The sequence below is a fragment of the Calypte anna genome, chromosome 5, assembly GCF_003957555.1.
Source record: "Calypte anna isolate BGI_N300 chromosome 5, bCalAnn1_v1.p, whole genome shotgun sequence".
Taxonomy (NCBI): domain Eukaryota; kingdom Metazoa; phylum Chordata; class Aves; order Apodiformes; family Trochilidae; genus Calypte; species Calypte anna.
In genome coordinates, this window is record NC_044250.1 from 4,684,843 (window position 1) to 4,703,007 (window position 18,165).

Here is an 18,165-nt window from a genome sequence, read left to right on the forward strand (position 1 = left end):
GAATTTTAATATTTGACAGCAACATTAATGGTCTGCTTCATTAAGTATGTTCGTAGAAAGTTCTCTGGTACCACATATATATTCAAAATATATATGCCATTATATATAATATATGCCATTATTTCTTGATTTTTATTACCATTATTTCCAAACAATGAAAACAAAATTAGGGCCCCTACTGTTGTAGTTACCACATAAATACAGGCATAAGTACAAATACAGGCATAAGTACAGGTCTCTCTTCTGCATAAGCTTGTTCTCTTCAAGCATAAGCTTGTGCTGTATTTTCCAAAGGAGGCAGTTGATCTTTTTCCTCTTTAAAATAGGCAATAATATTCCTACACTGAAAGTATTTAGCCAAACTTGCAGGAAGCTTTCTCACAGAGAGTGTTTGAAATGCCTTGGAATTTTGCAGTAATATTTCTATTGTTTTCTTATTTTCTGTGTATGGTTATTTGTAAAAGCATTTATAGTCACCTTACTTTTCCTTGCTAACTTAGGAGTAATTATTCATGTAGTAAGAATCCCAATAAATTTTAGCTAGGAAATGGGGAAAGCCTTTAGTTATAAGAGTGAAAATATCTTATTTCTTGAGCTCTGCATGTCTGTTGTGTTTATGTGGAATATTTCTACCCAAGGTCCTTGAAGTTCCTGTACATTAATATTTGATCTCCCTTTAAGTGTATGCAGCACTAAACAAATTGACTCTATGCTCTAAGTCTATGAAAACCTGCAAATAATTCTCTTCCATATTTTGTACAAATAAATTATTTTTAGGATACACATTAGGCTGTTAATCTACTCCTCTAAAAACAAAACAATAACAAAAACCCAACAACGAATGAAACAAAAAAACAAACCAACAAAGCCAACCCCCCTCAAAACAATAGGAAGTTGCAGATCAGGGTCAGTTAGCTGTGCATGAGGGGAAAAAAAGATATTTTTAATGTTTTTAGGCAAACAGCTTGAGCTCCACTACCCTCAGCCCTTGAGGTGTTGCCCAGGCTGAAACTGAGCTGTGCTAGGATATTCCCATCAAAGCAAGGCTAAAAAAGCAGTGTTGGGAAGGATGAAAGCTTCCTAATTGTTCAATCAATTCTTTCTGATCAGGATGGAGAAATTATGGAAAAACATGATGGGAAGAATGATAATATGATGTCTGGATGATACAGCTCTAAAGCTGCAGCCTAACTCAACCAGAGCCACTAAACCAGGTAGAGAGATGTTCTGGGCAAACACAGTAAAACTGTTGAGATGAAACCAAGACAAAGACCTCTCTATTCCATCCCCACCCTCCCAAAAATACAGGCAGAGAGGTAACAATTAAAAAATAATTCCTTAAGTTCCAAAATTTCATGAGTTTTCTCAAGATGCATCACCAGGCAGAACTTAATCTCTTGATGCACCAGTAGATTCCCCTCCATTCTACTCTGTATGTGTGCACATAAAAGGAAAATAAAAGTATTGGCTCCTGAAACATGACTGTGAGGTGCCTGATAGTCTGAGAACGTTGGCTTTTTCCAGAAGAGAAAATGACAAGCTGCCTGCACTTTTTATGACCTTTTTACTATTCTGTCATAAGTATCCATGGTAACATGAGTGTTTCTTTTATGCTGGTATGTAATATCAAAATAACAAATGCATTTACATTAATGTGGTTGAATAGAACTTGCTATGAGGTGTGCTGAAAGAAAAAACACTGGAGTTGGGACACAAGGAAGAGCCAGAAATACATCGGTTTTCTCCTATGTACAATTCCTTTTCTTTTTCTTCTTTTCTCTTCCCTCCCTCTCACTTTGTTACTGTGTGCTATGTGAATGCCTTATTAAGGGTTATTACTAATTTCAAAAAGGTTTCCATTAATTTCAAACAGTGAATTTCCATTTCCTTTGACGGACTCCAAAGTTACTCATTAATAAATAGCTGAATGAAATGTCACACGAGTTCAAACTACGGAAACTTTTATTTTATATATGTGAGGTATAATGTAGTTTCTGGAAGCCTTTCTTATGACCAGGCAAGCACAGAGATAACCTTGCAGTGGTCACACTTCTTTCACATGTAGAAAAGTTTGGTTTTGTGGTGGGTTTTTTTTGGTTTTTTGGGGTTTTTTGGGGGGGGATATTAGGGGAGGTGTTGCATAGAAGGGAAAGTCTCTTAAATGTTTTCCTTTTATATGATCTGGCATCAGTTGAGCTTCACCTGTGGCAAGATAGGGAATATTCACATTTTGAAAACACCTTTATCCAACTCTGATTTAAATCAAGTCAGGTGAGATGTAAGGCAGAAAAAAAAAATGTATTAATGGCTCTGAATGTATCAGTCACTTCAGCTGATCGCTTTTAGAGAGGACATCCATGTTTCAACATTTTGGTAGCGATTTCTACTCTTCCCTTCAACTCAGCGTGCTACTGAGGGGAACAAATCCCCAACTGAAATAGTAACTTGTGACTTGCCTGGCAGAAATGATCTCTTTCCAGATTTAGTGGCAGGCTGACCTGCAACCAACTTACCTCCTAACGTGTAGAGAGATGAACTTCAAAGAAAGACACTAATTGCACCATATCGGTGCTGTTCGCATTGGTGTTTTGCTGCGGGCGACGTTTGTTGGTTGTTTGGGGTTTTTTTTTGTTTGTTTTATTTGTTTGTTTGGTTTTGGGTTTGGGGTTTTTTGTTTTTTTTTTTGGTGGGCTTTTTTTTTTTCCTGGAGGAAATTCTGGGCTGGGTTCCTCTGTGCCCTGGCAGCGATGCGCTGGGAGCTCCCTAGGGGGCTGCGGGTTTGGGGCTGCGGGTTATGATCTGGGGGTTTGGGGCTGCGTGTTGTGATCTGCGGGGCTGTGAGCTGGGGGTTTGGGGCTGTGAGTTGCGGAATTGGGGCTGTTAGCTCTGAGCTGCGGGTTTGAGGGCTGTGGGTATGAGGGTTTGTGGGCTGTGAGCTGGGGGCTGGCAGCGGCGGCAGCTCCGCACTCAGCCTCGTGACATCACTCCTGGAGCACAAATCCCACTCGGAGCTCCCGTCCTTCCTTCCTGCCTTCCTCCGGCTCTGGGCTGGCTGCTCCGGCAGCTCCCCTGGCAAAGCTCTGGAGCTGCTGGAGGGGAGAGGCTTAAAGAAAGGGAAAGAGGAGTGTGAGGCACGGAAGGAACCGGAGGAACCTCCAGTATGAAATTCGTCTCTGCTTATTACTTGCTGCCTCTCTTTCCTGCACTGGTCTTCAGTGCTAGGTGAGTACCGACAGGTATTTTGCTTCGAGTTCTCTCTCTCTGCTGTTTGTAACACAGATTGAAGCTTTTACTGGGGTACTAAGTTTATCTTCCCTTACTCTTATCTCCCCCCCTTCGGATCTTCTGAAAGATGCTGAGTTTTACCTTGGGGTTTCCAGGCTTTTTAAAATGATATGAAACAGCTACTCTTGTGTAAGTTGACCTATGGCTTGTGTGATGTAGCACAAAAATATAAGCTTTATATATATAGCAGTAAAAACAGGTAGAGGCTGTTTCATTGGAAATAAGGAAGCCAAAGAACTGAAACTGAGCACATGCCAACGTTTTCCTTTATAGAGTGCAAAAATAAAAACGCTTCAACAATCTCATCTCAGTTTAGGTTTCTATATCTGAACACAGACCCAGGGCTGAAGGTTTTTTACTGTGAAATGCAGGTGAGATGTTGCAGTGTTATCTCAACGCCAGGAAACGTGTCAAAAAGTCGCTGCAACCCAGCAGCATTGCTTTCTGTGAAAGTGTAATAAATCACTGAGAAAATATGAACAAAATCTGTGGCAGCTTGAAAATGTAACCTGTTCTGACCAGGCAGTGTTCTGATAAGATAAATGTGTATTGCTCAGAGATAGTGTAAGTCTTCATGCTGTAGACATAGCATGTTCAGCAAGGAAAAGATAAAGCTGAGACACTATCCCGTTGTCTTGATGTGCACAGATGGAAAGTTAATACTGGGTACAGAGCAGGTCTCTTATAATGACACTGCTCTCACTTCAGTCTTCTTAACTTCCAGCTCCTTGTCAAAAAATCAAACCCACATTTTGGTATTTCTCTGCTGTATTAGAAGTTTGAGGTACTTGCTACTACATCCATAAAGCATTTTATCAGAGGATATTTGCATCTACATTTATCTGAGAAATGTCTATTTCTGTTATTCTTAGTCTCTTCCTGTAAAATCAGCATCAGAGCAGATTTTGCTGAAGTACTGCATGTTTTAAGCCTTAATTCTTCACAGAGACTTAAAAAAAAGAAGGAAAATTATGTGCCTGCTAAGCACTCAGGTACAGCAGGAACACCTCTCTCTTTATGCTCAAATGCAGACAAACAATAACAAAATCTCTGAGTAGGAAATAGCCCGAATGCAGGGAGGAACCAGGAATAGTAGAGTGCTTCAGTTGCTCAATTGCTTCACTCTTTTGGAGGAGATTCTTACTGGCAAGGAGGGATACTTATTTTGGTATTTACTTATTTATCTGATTTAGAGACTCAAACCTTTTCTATTATCTTCAAAATGTAACACTTGGAGGAAAATGGTTGTGATTTAATAATTACCCCTTGTGATTTAATAGGTGGTCTAAGGAAACATTCTCTAGTACTGAAGCGTAAAACTTGCTGTCAATTGAGAGTAATAATTTGACACTCATTTAGGAGTGATAGATTCCTTGCTAAATTATGTCAGAGTTAGAAAGGAGAGGAAGCACCAAGCCAGCTTTTGGAGATGCAGGTTTGTATCTTGCATGAGCTTGTGCAGGTTAAACTGGAAGGAAGATATGTGAAAAACTCTTCAAATTTTTCATATTTTATTGTTTTTTAACAGTCTTACAAACTACTTGAATGTTCAGAGGACTAAACTGGCACAAAGTATCTAATGCAAAGACCTAAAACCAGGTCAACATCTTGAAAAAATATTATGTGTATGAAAAATGACCTGTGGCTCGTACTTGATAATAATGAAACAAAAATTGAAGTCCTTCCCCATCTTTCAAAAAATAGTGGAAAGAATGTGAAGAAGTTGAAGTTGGCATATGAATTCTAATTGTGTAGCTCTCTGAGTAGTGAATGTACTTTCACAAGAGTCTAATTTTGGGGCACATAATGATTTCTGTTCTTCTGTAATTGAGTGATGAAAATGATTAGGGAAACCTAGAGAAATTCCAGGTAAAATTCCACCGAAGTACAATATGTGTTGTAAAGTAAACTTTGCTTTTGCTACCAGACTGGTCATCCCATTAAAGAGGAAATTGAAACTACTGTAGAGTTGGACATTCAAGGGTTGGACTCGATGATCTCTGAGGTCCCTTCCAACCCAGCCAATTCTATGATTCTATGATTTATAGAAGTCCTGGACTACTCTGTTCAGCACTTGCTTTTAGTGATTTGACTGGCTGTGTAGAACATACAGTAGTTTTTCAACATCACATGATGGAAATGTAAAAAATGATACAGTGCTATCAATATGCCATCTACTGGAAAGAGATTCTGCTTGAATTTCCTTCAGCAGGAGGCCATTCTCTCCATGGCACTTGGAATTCCTTCTAAACATACAAATTAATTCATTTGTTGAACCTAAGCAGAATGGGCTCACAGGATGAGTTGTGTTTGCAAAAAGCAAAGTCTAATATCCTGCTGTGGGAAATTGCTTAGCAATGCAGCAAACCTTGCAAGGCAGAAAGTTTTCCATCATGAGGATTTATTGTTTCTAAAGTTTGTACAGAAGTGCAGTATCTCCATTTCATACACAGGTGCTGAAATCAGTGAGTTCAGAGCCCTTGCTGCAGAGGACAGCTGTTGATTTTTGTTCCTTGCCGTGTGGTGATCCTGTTGTCTTTGTGTCGTGTCACAGTGATAGCTTTGGAAGACCTCAGCGTGTTTTAGAGTATTGTTAAAAAGGGGAAAATACCTGGCTGTCACTTCTAGGATTATGATCCTGATGAACTTTTGATTTTCACAACTGTACAAAGCTAACTTCTCAGCATGGTCTAAAATTGTATGTGTCAGCCCAAAGGCCCATCAAATGACAGAAATTTCATGGGTTTTTTTAATTGAACAGTCTTCTGCCTTTTACCGAAACTCAGATTTGTGTGGCTTTGAGATACAGTGGTGACTGTTAAACTTATTCCCAGTTAATTGTAGTGCCAAAGAGGTAACAAGACTGAGGTGTATTTGCCTGGCTAGGTAACTATGTAAGTTTGCATGGAGGTGACTGAAGGTGAACTGCAGAGTGATAGTTGGCTAATTCTTTAGCTGAAAGGATGATGCATTTTTGCTGTAGGTTTGGTGTATATCAGAGACTGTCTTAATATCATGTTTGCTGAATTCTTCCAGAACTGCAGACACATTGCTATCATTTGTCTCCTGGTTAGAATTCCTTTCACACTTATTTTTGCTGTCTGCATTTCCTGAGCCGTGAAAGCTTTCTGATTTCTGTCAGGGTGGATGATGAGGCACGTTTGGGTAATGGCTTGTAAGGACTTCTGGTTGAGGTACAGAAGTGGCATTTAGCAGATGGTTTGCAACCTTCCTGTAACTGAAGAACCACGTGCTTTATTGCCACTGTGTCTGAGCATAATGGGACAAATTTATCAGTGGCACAACTCCATTATTTCAAGGAATGTGTTTAGCTTGTTGGTTTATAACAAAGTACAGTAATCTGGAAACTACTTTGCTGACACAAAGCCATTTCCTTCTTGGAGAAAAGTTTTGAGCTCTAGTGGTACGTATATAGGAATAAACAACCACCAGCTCAAATAAGAATAATAAGAATAAGAATAAACCAAACCAAACTAACAACAGTGAAACTAAACCAACAACAAAAAAAAACGACTAACCCAAAAAGAGAAATCCCAGGAGACCAAAAAGAAAAATCCCAACAGAAAGTCTGTCTCTGTTTGACCAGAAATACTAAAAATGGAATCTTTTGTAATGTTTTGTCATTTCAGTTTCTCTTTTCTGGAACGTGAAAGGAAGAGTTAAAAAATAGTGAGGGGATAGAAAAGAAGGATGCTGCTGAAGGCTTTTTGTAAGCTTCAGAAAAGTCTTATTTTGGATTTTTTCAGTTATAATATCCTTGAATTTTCATGTGATCTTAGGTAAATCTTGAGGGTCTCTCGGAGTAGTCCTAATGTAACAGAACAGCCAGAATTCTTCTTATTATGCTACATATAATGCATTTCTGCCCAGGAGACATGCCATGGAGTTACTTTTGACATTTTGATGTATTCTTTTTGTTTAGAGTAATTACAACACTGACACTTTCCTGTTTCTTTCTCATTTATTAATTTACAGCTAAGGTACAATATAAGGATATTTTAACTTCAACTTGTAATCCCTCTTCTTGTGAGATCATGGGTTCGATGTTCTTTTCTGTATTTATCAGGAACCCATTGACAGATACAGTAATCCTTATCATGTACCACTCTGCAGACAAATCTCATTTATGCCCTCTATCAAAACCAGTGTTTCTTGTCATTGCCTTGTTTTGTACCAGGTGTCTTGTAAGGGTCAGATCTGTAAATATTCTCTCTACAGAAGACAAATGTTTCTCTGAAAGAATAAAGATGTTTCATACCATTCTTCATTCATACCATTCTTAATATTGGGTGAAGGTATCAGATGTGTATTTTTATATTTACTATTTCAAACGCTTTGGAATGACAATTACCTCCTAGAAATGCTGAAGAATAAATAAGTCATTGCACCAAATAGAGGTATTTGTATGATGTTACGGATTTTCCTCTTTTTTCCTACTTGTGCTAATACTCATCTTACCCTTACCTCATATCAATCCCATGTTTGTTAATCTTTATTTTTACTACATATTATTTTAGTAATGATTTTTGTAGATGTCTGCTGTATCTGTTTGAAGCAAACAATACTTGGAATCATGAGAGAAATCAATGTGTCTGACTCTTACGAGCTGAAATGAGTCTGTATGGAATTTCTCAGTATCTTGTTGTTGTTGACTGATCCTATAGAAAGGAGTGGAGAAGTGTCAGAAAATATTCTGGTGTGTTTTGTATTTTGGTGTGTTCTCTGCAGTATCTTGGGAAGATAAGGCTAATATGCTGCCAGCAAGTGTATTTTACCCAAATTGTTTGGTTTAGGTTTTTTGGTTTTTGGTGATTTGGTTTTTCTTTTAAATCCATTTGTATATTTTTATTATTGTCATTTAGGAATGGTTCACAATGTCCTTATGGGAAATATGGAGGTTTCCTTTGTGTTTGCCAACTGTGAAAGTAGAAGCTGGTTAAAAAACCTTGTCAGGCAAGTTGCAGCAGTTAAGAAGCAGGCACTTTGTACTTGTTGAATCCCATCTAATCACAGAAACATTTCTCAGAAATGGTTTCACAGAAACCAAACATTTCTCTTTTGTTTGGTTGAAGATGGAGCTGCTGCAGAACATCCTTGTAACTTCTTTCATACAAACTTCTTCCAGACCCCCACACTTTTACCCAATGAAGTGTTACCTCTGCCTTTGCTACTCTATTCTCTCTGGGCATCAAAATACTTTCTATGTAAAGAAGGGCAAATGGGGGATTATGGTGGGGTACAAATTCTGCTCTCTCACTGTAGTATAAAGCTTTAATATGTTTGCAGTAGGTGTTGTGGTTCTTGACAAAACTTGGTTTGGATGGGGAGGGGAAGACTCATTGCCTAGAGCAGTTAGTAGTCAACAAAAGGTGGTTGTTTACTAGTGCTAGAATCCAGCTAGTTGTTGGGTTCTCAATAGTTGATACTGGTTTTTAGCTGTTGATGTGAATGACTACAGAAATAAAATCTCTGACTTTAGACCTCAGAATTGCTCTGCCAACCAGGGAGTCCTGAAGCACCAATAATCCCAGTAATGCCACAGAGTCCACCTTCTGTACACCTACACCACCCTCATCATGTATGAATGATTTTGCTGTCATGCATTTGCTTCAGGCCAGCCTGTGGCAGCAAACAAGTTAAAAAAGAAAGTTTTTTACTGGAATGTTGAAAAGGAAAAAAAAATGTACTAAAATTGAGGTGAAAAGCAGCTGTGCTCTGGGTGACGTCAGACTCTGTCAAAGAAGTTTCTTCATCCTGATGCAGGGAAATGAATTGTGTGCTCACTGTGCAAGGAGAGACTGTTTTTCTGGAAAAATGGAGAAATAAAATCAATTTTACTACAGTTTCACTTGCAATTTTTTTTTTTTAAAGAAAAATCTTTCAGGATGGGGTGAAGCTCAGCCAGGGTTGCAGGTCAAACAACTGTGTTCAATTGAATTGAACTGTGTTCAGTTAAATTGATCAGTTGATGATTAATTCTTATTTTCTGTGCCAAAATACTCAGTGTAGCTGTTGTGTAACACTATTTGTTAGTGACTGGCAGAGTCCATCAGCCCTGCTGCAGATCTACCTCTGTTCTGTGCTGAGAACAGAAGCTCCTGGCATGTGCTTCTCTTGAAAAAAGGCTCTGTGGTTTTTGTTTCTGGTCTGTTTTCTTCCTCCTTCCATAAAGGGGGAACCAGTGTTTGCCAAGAGAACAGACATTTTAGAAAAGCTTAATACCTATAATCTGCAGTGGATTTTCTTTAAGTGAGTTTAAATCTAATCTGATGCCTTTTGAATTTCAAAAGGGGACAGCATGGTGGCTGCATTAACCTGGTGAAAATCTGGACGCGACTGAGATACAAGCTTTGACAATGAGACAGTTATTTAGCTGCTGATGTCTATGGGGGTTTAGATTATTAGCAATTCATCCTCTTCTTTTTAGAAGGTTTGGCTCTGCAGCTTGCTTTGTTCTACTCTGAGGTGAGGAAGAAGAGTTATTTGGCTTCATGCAAATGGTAAGGCTGAGGAAGTGAACCTGTAACCACGTGGGAGCTTGGAGGGGTCAGAACCCACATCAGAGTTTTTGCCTCCCTTTTGTTGCCTTCATTAAACATCATCTTCCACTTTGCAATTAGTGAAGCCTGTACGGTTTAACTTGGTGGGAAAAGTCAGTCTCAAATACTGCTTTCTGTGCCATCTCTGCATTCAAACATGAATGATGTATGAAAAAAATACACTCCTTGAGTGCATAAATAGTGAATAGAGGCTTCTCTGCAATTGCTTTTTTATTTACTTGTAAAACAACTATCTGCTGTTTAGTATACACAGATGGGCTGTATTTGGTTCAGGAAAGCTTATGAAAGCAGACATTTAATTTAATATTTTCTTTAATTCCTACCTCTCTCTCTGTCCCTGTTTCAAACATTCTTTTCCTTTCCCTAATTTCTTTTGGCTCAAGGGAAGATTGTTATCTCCTCCTGGAAGCAGAAAGAATTAAACTTCTGTAAAAACAAACTAAATAGTAAAATCTGTTTTAGAGAAATACTAATAAATTCTTAAAATGGACTCAGAAAAACTTGTGTTTCTATCTGTTTTCATGTGAGAATATATGAGTTTGCCTGGTTTGTATTTATGTAGGCTCACAAAGTCTAAATAGCTGCTGAAATATCCAGGAAGAAATACAGGACATGTATACCAAAACTAAATGTTTAAGGAGTAAGTGTTCCCTTTGTATGAGATGAATCCCCCATCACTGCCTTATAAATGTAATCTGAAAGGTTTAACCCATTTCTATCAAATATCTGATGTACAGAGATTGGTACTGCAGTCAGGGTTAAATATTAGAGCTTAAACTCATTCACTCTACTGTAGGGACATCAGATGTTTCTTTGCTGTTTAACTTGATGATTGTATCACATGCATAAAGTTACTTTTATGTGTAATGAAGAACCTTTCCCAATAACATTTAGTCATTACAGGGACATGAAGTCTTTGTTGCACTGGATTAAACCCAGAGAAAAACTGCTTTCCAGAGGAAAGTGAAAAACCCTTGAAAGTACTAACATGGAATAATTTAATCTGCCTTTAATCTTAGCATGTTTTAGAGTTTAAAGTGATCCTTAAGGTAGCTTGAGCTTTTCTTGTAGAAGAATATTCAGACAACAGAATCTTTGCTCTTACAAATATTTGCAAGGACCCAGCTGAAGCAATGGGCAGCTGTGCTTTCAGTGATGCAGTTGGTGATTTGCCAGGCTGGGACCTAATGGGATGAGATGTGATGTTAGAGAGATTATGGAAAAACAAACTAATTTTGATATCTGTTAGAAGGAGGTAGATAAAAAGGGACATTAGGTGGTGAACTAACAAGTTGGAGAATTGACACTATTCTGGAGATTCTCTATTTACCTGTATCTTACCAAAGCATCTAGGTGTCTGGGTGCTACTCTTTCCATACAAAGGTGAAAAAAACAGTAATTTCTATGTGGATTGTGAGAAAATACTGGAAGGAAAAGACTTGTTATGCTCTGCTTTTTACTGCTCAAGACTTGGAAGAAGTTGGTGCCAGTTTAATACTTTAAAATAAAAGCTTAAAAAATATTTTAAAATATGGCTTTGAAGTCCTAGTAAAGCCAATGAGAAAACAGTGAAAAAGCAAAGCTTTCACCTCAGTTCTAGGGCAATAGAACAGACTCCTCTTGTGCTATGGATGCCTGTGTTCCATGTACTTTAAATTTCACAAGTGATGTACACCTAATGCTAATTTAAGGGCAGATATTTCAGTATTGTACAGATAACACTTTCATAGGTAGTGTGTATGTGTGTAAATCTCCTTAGTGCTCATTACTTACCACACACTAATGAAGATGGAGAGAATTCTTACCTGTTCCTTGTTAATTTAATGAAAAAGAGTGGCAGTGGGAAAATCTCCTTACCTGGATTAGACAGCAAAACACTGTGGGTGCTGGTCAAAAAAAGCCTAGAGATTGCAGAATTGTATCCAGTTCTATTAGTGTATTTTTTTAATGTAAAAAGATCTCCTTAACTCAAGGGAAAATACATAAATATGTATAGTTTATGTGCCCCTTTGTAAAGGAGTTCTAGTTGCAGACACATAATGAAGTATGAAAAATTGATTTTTTTGCTGTCTTTTCTCAGTGGCTTCAATAGATTTGGATACTTCTGCATGGATAGAAAGAAACACTTCCAAACAGCTGAGGCTTTTTTCACCAGCTAAGGCATCAACTTTGCATATACCTTTTATTAAAAAAAAAAAATTCATAATTGATATTGATAATCTCAAGCTTTTTTATATCCTGCTGTTTCCTTCAAATGCAAGAAGTTATACCAGAGAGAAACATTGTTTCTGGCAAATACATTAAGCCAGTATTATTCTGCTAACTTCCACTTTTGTCTTTTGCTTGGACAGACTTGCATTTTTGTTTTAAATAAAAACTTTCTGTATGTTGCTGTTAGTGCAACAGGCTACGTTATTGTTTTCTGGTGATGCTTTTGTGGCATGGGTTTGGCTCTACTGGAAAAGTAATGCAAGATATTGACATTGGACATTGTTTTAAGTGCTTATTCAGCAATCTGGTACCTCAAAGGGTTTTTCTCAGCCAGGTTGATTTATCTGTGTCATCTCCTGTTGCATCTCCTGTTCCTCACACCCCTTCCAAAGAGCTGCCTTGATGTGTGGGAAACACTGGGTGATTTTGCTCTTCTAAAGTCTGCATGTCAGGTACACCTCCAGATTTACTTTAGACAAAGACCTGAACCTTTTCAGGTCTGAAATTCTATTATAAAATGGCAGCATTTTGTATAACCACTAAATCCATGCTTGAAATATTAGTTGTGATTTTGATAATGACTCGGCTTGTATTACTGGATTTCAAGCACCATTGGAGCAGTAGATGGGATGAGAAGAATCCTGTGCATGCTTTGGAGAAGTAATAAAAATAAATAAACTGAGGCAAAAGATAAAAAAAAAATAAAATAATGCTTACACTGCTTGGGGCAGCTGGGCTTCAAAGGATCTCTGTAGGACCTTTGGATAAGTAATGTTCAATCATCTATTTTAAGATGTGGGAATGACAATTCATTGGAAAAGTGATCTCTGATTGTAGATAGAAAACTAAAATTTAGGGGATCTCTTCTTCCTTGTGCTGGTATCTGTTGTTACAAGTTGGTACATCTGCATTTTATCAATGTGTATTTCCTTACTTAAGTAGTGTCTTGATAGTTTCTGCTCTTACACTGTAATCATACTAAAATTATAAAAATAGTAGAAATAGTGCCTCTCCCTTAATCTTTGTTTGCTAACAATAGCTCAGATGTTTTAAAACTCCAGGCCATGTTCACAAGACCACTGTGTTCACTATAGATCTCTTCTCAAGTGACTGTGGGTTACTTAAAAAAATCAATTGCAGAGTAAATAAACTTTCAGCCTTAAGTGAATGCATTTATAGACCATCACACCACACCAGTACTTTGCCCATTTCTGCTTTGAATTATAGTTTTTGATACTGAGTAAAGGATTGACTTTTATATACAGAAACCATCTTGAGCAGCTGAAGTGTTTGTATGACAGTGTAAGGCTTAGTTTGGTACCTGGTTTTAAAGTACCAGTGGAACAAAATGTACAGAACTTTGTTGTAAGAAATAGCAACAGATTTGAAGGTGCCAATTAGGGAGGAGTGGGGACTAAGATATTTTAGCTTAAAGAAAAACCCATAAGACATCATCACTGAAACAAAACCAATCCAAAGATTTATTGTTTTGCAGTCTCAGTGGGTCAAGGTCAGAGAAGTTTGCTTTGTTCAGCACACTTGTAGCTCTGGGAATATTAACTGGAGTAACAGAGTGTAGCTTTAAATCAGTTATTTAATCACCTTCAGTTCATACTAACAAAAACACCCATTTGACACCTTTGGGATCAATGTACCAGCCACTAAATTCAGTGAATCACCGTGACTCTTGGTATAATAAAAAGCTCCCAGTGGGATGCTCCTGGCACATATGAAAAGAGAATAAGAAATTGACACTCAATTTAGCAGAAATGGAACTAAGACAACGTTCAAAAACTTTTTGATGGAGGATTTTTCTTCTCTATCTATGAGTATATGAGATGGTTAGAGATGGTTTTCCAATTTGACATTTGATATTTACCTCTATTTCTTTAAAACAAAAAAATCATGCTTTGGGATGAAAAAAAGTGAATTTTTAGATTCTCATTACTTTCAGTTATCCTAGATGAACATAAATATGAGGTGTTTTACTGATACTTAGTTTGTGATTTAGATGCTTGAAATTCTGACATGCAGTGAATCCTTCAAGACCAATAACTTCAAGACCTTTTTTCCACTAATGAACATATGATTTGCTACTTTAAAGTGTATAGAACTACAGTAAAGGTGGAATGAATAATATACAGGTCTGTCTCCTCATTTGTTCAGCAAGTTTCTTGTTTTACAACCTGCTGAAAGGTTTACTCTGCTGTTCTTGGTTCAGGTCCTGTAAGTTCATGCATCCTTTTTAATGGAGTCCAGGGCTCTTGAGGACAAAAGGCAGAGACTGCTCATACAGATCAGAATCATTGTCACATTCTGGGGGTAATTTTTCAGGCTGTGCCCCCTTCCCCTTTTACTTTTGAAACACTTATTTTTCTGAACTTTCTATTTGAAGAAAAAGTGCAGGAATTAACCCTGTGTTGTCCCCGTCCCAGCTTCATGGCATCCAGCTACCAAAGACGTGAGCATTGGGATACTCTCTGCAGTCTGATCTGAACTTATTTTATCTTTCTCTGAGACTCATCTCATTCTGTGAATAAAAGGCATTCTGCTTTCAAGTTTGTTTGTTTAATTTTTATTTTCTGGATGATATTTGACTATCCAAAATGTTTGCCCTTAACAGGTATTGAATGGTGTTATAGTTGTGAAACAAATCTACAGTGCACCAGATGCACCTTTAGCAATTCTAGTTTGTCATTTGAGTGTTTTGGCCTCTGATGCTTTAAAAGTTGTTTTCCTTTTGTTTTTCTTAACCTTTTCTACAGAGAGTGGTTTCCAGGATATTGTTAGTTTTCTGCTTAACAGAGTAGTGAAAACGATGGTCAAGTGAACATAGTAAGGAGTACTCATCACATTAGTACTCATCAACTTGACAGTGTGCCTTTTAATGTACAAAAGTGAAGAATTCAGCCATGGCATAGGCTGTACTTTAATTCATCTTATATTTCAATAGGCAGCTCAGAAGAGTAAAGTCTGTATTTGCAAGTAATTGGACATGGCACTTTGACAGGGAGAGTTGTACATCACAGCTGAGGGATGGCTCTGTTGAAAAGTGAAATCTGGATATTTTAATTTCAGATTGTGGCTGGGTCTGTGTCACTAAGCAAAAAAGACAAACACAATATCCCCCATTTCTGAGCCACTATCTGAGGTCAGGGACTACACAGCAATGTAAAAATCACTGCAGTCCCTTCTGATGTGTAAGAGAGAAATGCAGTACTGTGTTTCAGAGTGGAGCTGGTGCAGATCACCAGCTGACATCCACAGCTTTATTTCAGCAATGGATCTGGCCACTAACCAAATGGAGACATCTTTTAATCGTGGGCATTGTATCTCTGCCAGTTCAATTACCACTTTCAACATTTCCATCCAAATCGGTATTTAAGGCTTGATTCTTAAGCTAAGCTGTGTAAAAGCCAGCATTTAACATCAAACATGAAAAATAATAATGCTAGATGACCTTTTGTTTCCAAAGCTAAACTGTAACCCCTTTGAGAGGACCTCAGCATAAATAATGGAGCTGACTCCTCATGTGGGAATGATGGTGGAGGTTTTCCATCCTTCCAGACTGTGTTTGGGTGGTACTGGTCAGCCTAGTGCTTACCCTGCTCTGTTTCTTACTCACCTACATAACTACTTCTAAAAGGATCCATGTAGATGGAGAAGAGAAAATCAGCTGTTTAGGTGGGATATAATATCTATTAGATCTTCTAATCACTCATCAATAGAGAAAATTTGTGCTAAGAGTAGGCTGTAAAGGAAACTGTAGCAATCAGTTCTACTTCTGTGGGTGATACTTTTCTGCCTTTACCTGCTTAAGTATTTGCAAAATCTGGAAGCCTGAGTAATTTGTCAGTGTTACTCCCTAAATCTATGGTGAAGATGATGGAAGATCAATAGGAGGAAGTGTTTCTCCTGACAAATTTAAGGTGATCTGGGGTAGAAATCCATTTCTGTTTATCCTAGCAAAGGGCATGAAGACTAAAACAAAACGTTAATGCACATTCTTAACTCTTATTGCTGTTTGCAAAAGACTAAACACTAAAATCTATTCTTTAGTATTTGCTGAATTTATACAGTGTAAAGCAGTGTCTAAAAAAGCAGGGCTGTAGGGGTCTGGAACATAGCTTGAAGCTAGAAGCAAAGCTGTGTTTTACTGTTTATTGTTTTATGCCCATACTCTGGTGACCAGAAAGATCTCTCTTAAAGATTTATATCTTTAATGCTTCCTGTCTTTTTTTTCATTTGTATTCACTTAGTTCCTGCTTAAAGTAGTGTTTCTTTGCTAGGAAAAACAAAGTAGGTCTGTTTTAGTCTGGTGTATTTGTAATTCTTACCATGCCAGCACTTTGAGCAGCAGGAGAGAGTATACTCTTCAATTAAAAACATTGCTTTGTGCAGCCATGTGAAAACAACAGTTCCCTCAGTGCTGGTGAGATGTGTACAGCTAGATTTGGTGTAGTGATATGTGGATATAAGATGCTCTGATGAGGAGAAATAGAAGGTATGACAGATGTAGCTGAGATATAATAAAAATGCTATAGCACTGCAGTACCACCCTTGTACTACCTTGCCCAGCTCCATTCTGTATCACTTGGAATAACTTGTGCATGTTTTGGCCTTTAAACCCAGCTTTGGCTGGAAGCAAAGCTTTTCTAATGGTGGGGTTTTTTGTTTGGTTTTGTTTTTGGTTTGGTTTTTTTGGGGTTTTTTGTGTGTGTGTTTGTGCAGTAGCCAGTATTGTACAATTCAAGTTCATGGATCTTGGAAATGTATGGGAAAGAACTGCATCATTAAGTTCTTTTATATTCAGGGAACTGAACTGAAAATATTTCTGGTTTAGCTTCCATTATAAGATGAAAGGAATAGGGATGGAAAATCAGTTCAGCTTCAGGCAAGAGGAGGAGAGAAGGCAGGTAATGGAGTGAGAAAGACTGAGACTGAAGTCTCATTTATTCTCTAACAGTGCTATGATACTCAGTGATGTTGTATGTATTAAATACCAGTTTCAGGAAAGATTCACATGGTTTCCCTAGCTGGCTAACATATGTTGGACACACTGCAGTAAGGGAGAAACAAATGGTTTTCTCTGAAGGCAAGAATGTAACTTTAGATTTTAATTCCTGCATGAGCTGAAGCATTAATTGTTGAAGAACTTGGTAAATGAAGCACAGCTGAAAGAATGGGGATGCAAAGGGATGTGTCCTGTTTGTTGCTCTTTCATGGTTTAAGCTTGGTGCTTTCTGCAGCTCTGAAGAGAAGCAGCATGACCAGGAGCTGGGTGTTTGGAGCTTGTCCTGGTGGGTGTGAAAGATTTGCTCAGACACAGGAGGAGGAAGTAGGGCTTGAAATGGGGCTTGGAGAAATGCAGCTGTTGTCATGCAGTGGAGTTCTTGCCAAGAGGTAACAGAGACAAACTGTGATTGCACTTCTGGAGGAACTGATAAGTAGTGAAGGATGAAGAGGAACATGGCTTGACAGAAAGAGAGAGATCTGGAAACAAGTGACTTTGTAAAAGACTTGAGGTAGAGTGTTGGAGTTTCCTTTCGAGACTGACCTCAGTATTTATAGGAAAAGTAATAGAAATAAGACAGGGGAAGAAATGAAACATGCAGTTGTATGCATGTGTTTCCTCAGTGAAGGAATAAAAGTCCCTTGAGTTTTCCAGTAAAATGGCATCAGGGCCAGTTTATTACTTCCTTATAGTTTACCTTAGTAGTCTTGAAACACTAAGTCAGAAATGAACTTGTCTTAGCCATAGGCACTGCCTGGATGGATTTCAAGCCAGGATCAGAGTCATGGAAATCCAGCTGATGCAAGGGAACTGAATGTTGTACCCATAGCTTTGTTTTGCTGTGCTCCAGCTTGTCAGATGGTCTTAAAGTTTTCTGTCTGCACTGGAATCCCTGTTAGTCTTATGGCTATAAAGTCATGCTCATATCTTCCCCCCTAAAAAATCTTGGAAAAAAAGGATGAGAGATAAAAATTTTAAGTGAGCAGAATGTGTGATGGAAATGATGGACTCTATTAAAAAAAATGCTGAAAGGGACATGCTGCTGAAAAAGAATTCTTGTTTTCCTCTTGGATT

The 18,165-nt window shown here is 38.0% G+C and overlaps 1 protein-coding gene across 1 annotated transcript in view; it reads left to right on the plus strand.

Annotated features, from left to right (window-relative positions):
* The first annotated feature begins 3,085 nt into the window (after nt 1-3,085).
* LUZP2 (leucine zipper protein 2) overlaps nt 3,086-18,165 on the plus strand; it is a 127,370-nt gene continuing 112,290 nt past the window's right edge. The window contains exon 1 of the mRNA XM_008504785.2: nt 3,086-3,222. Coding sequence (XP_008503007.2) covers nt 3,161-3,222 — 62 coding nt within the window. The 5' untranslated portion in view covers nt 3,086-3,160. The remainder of the gene's footprint in view (nt 3,223-18,165) is intronic.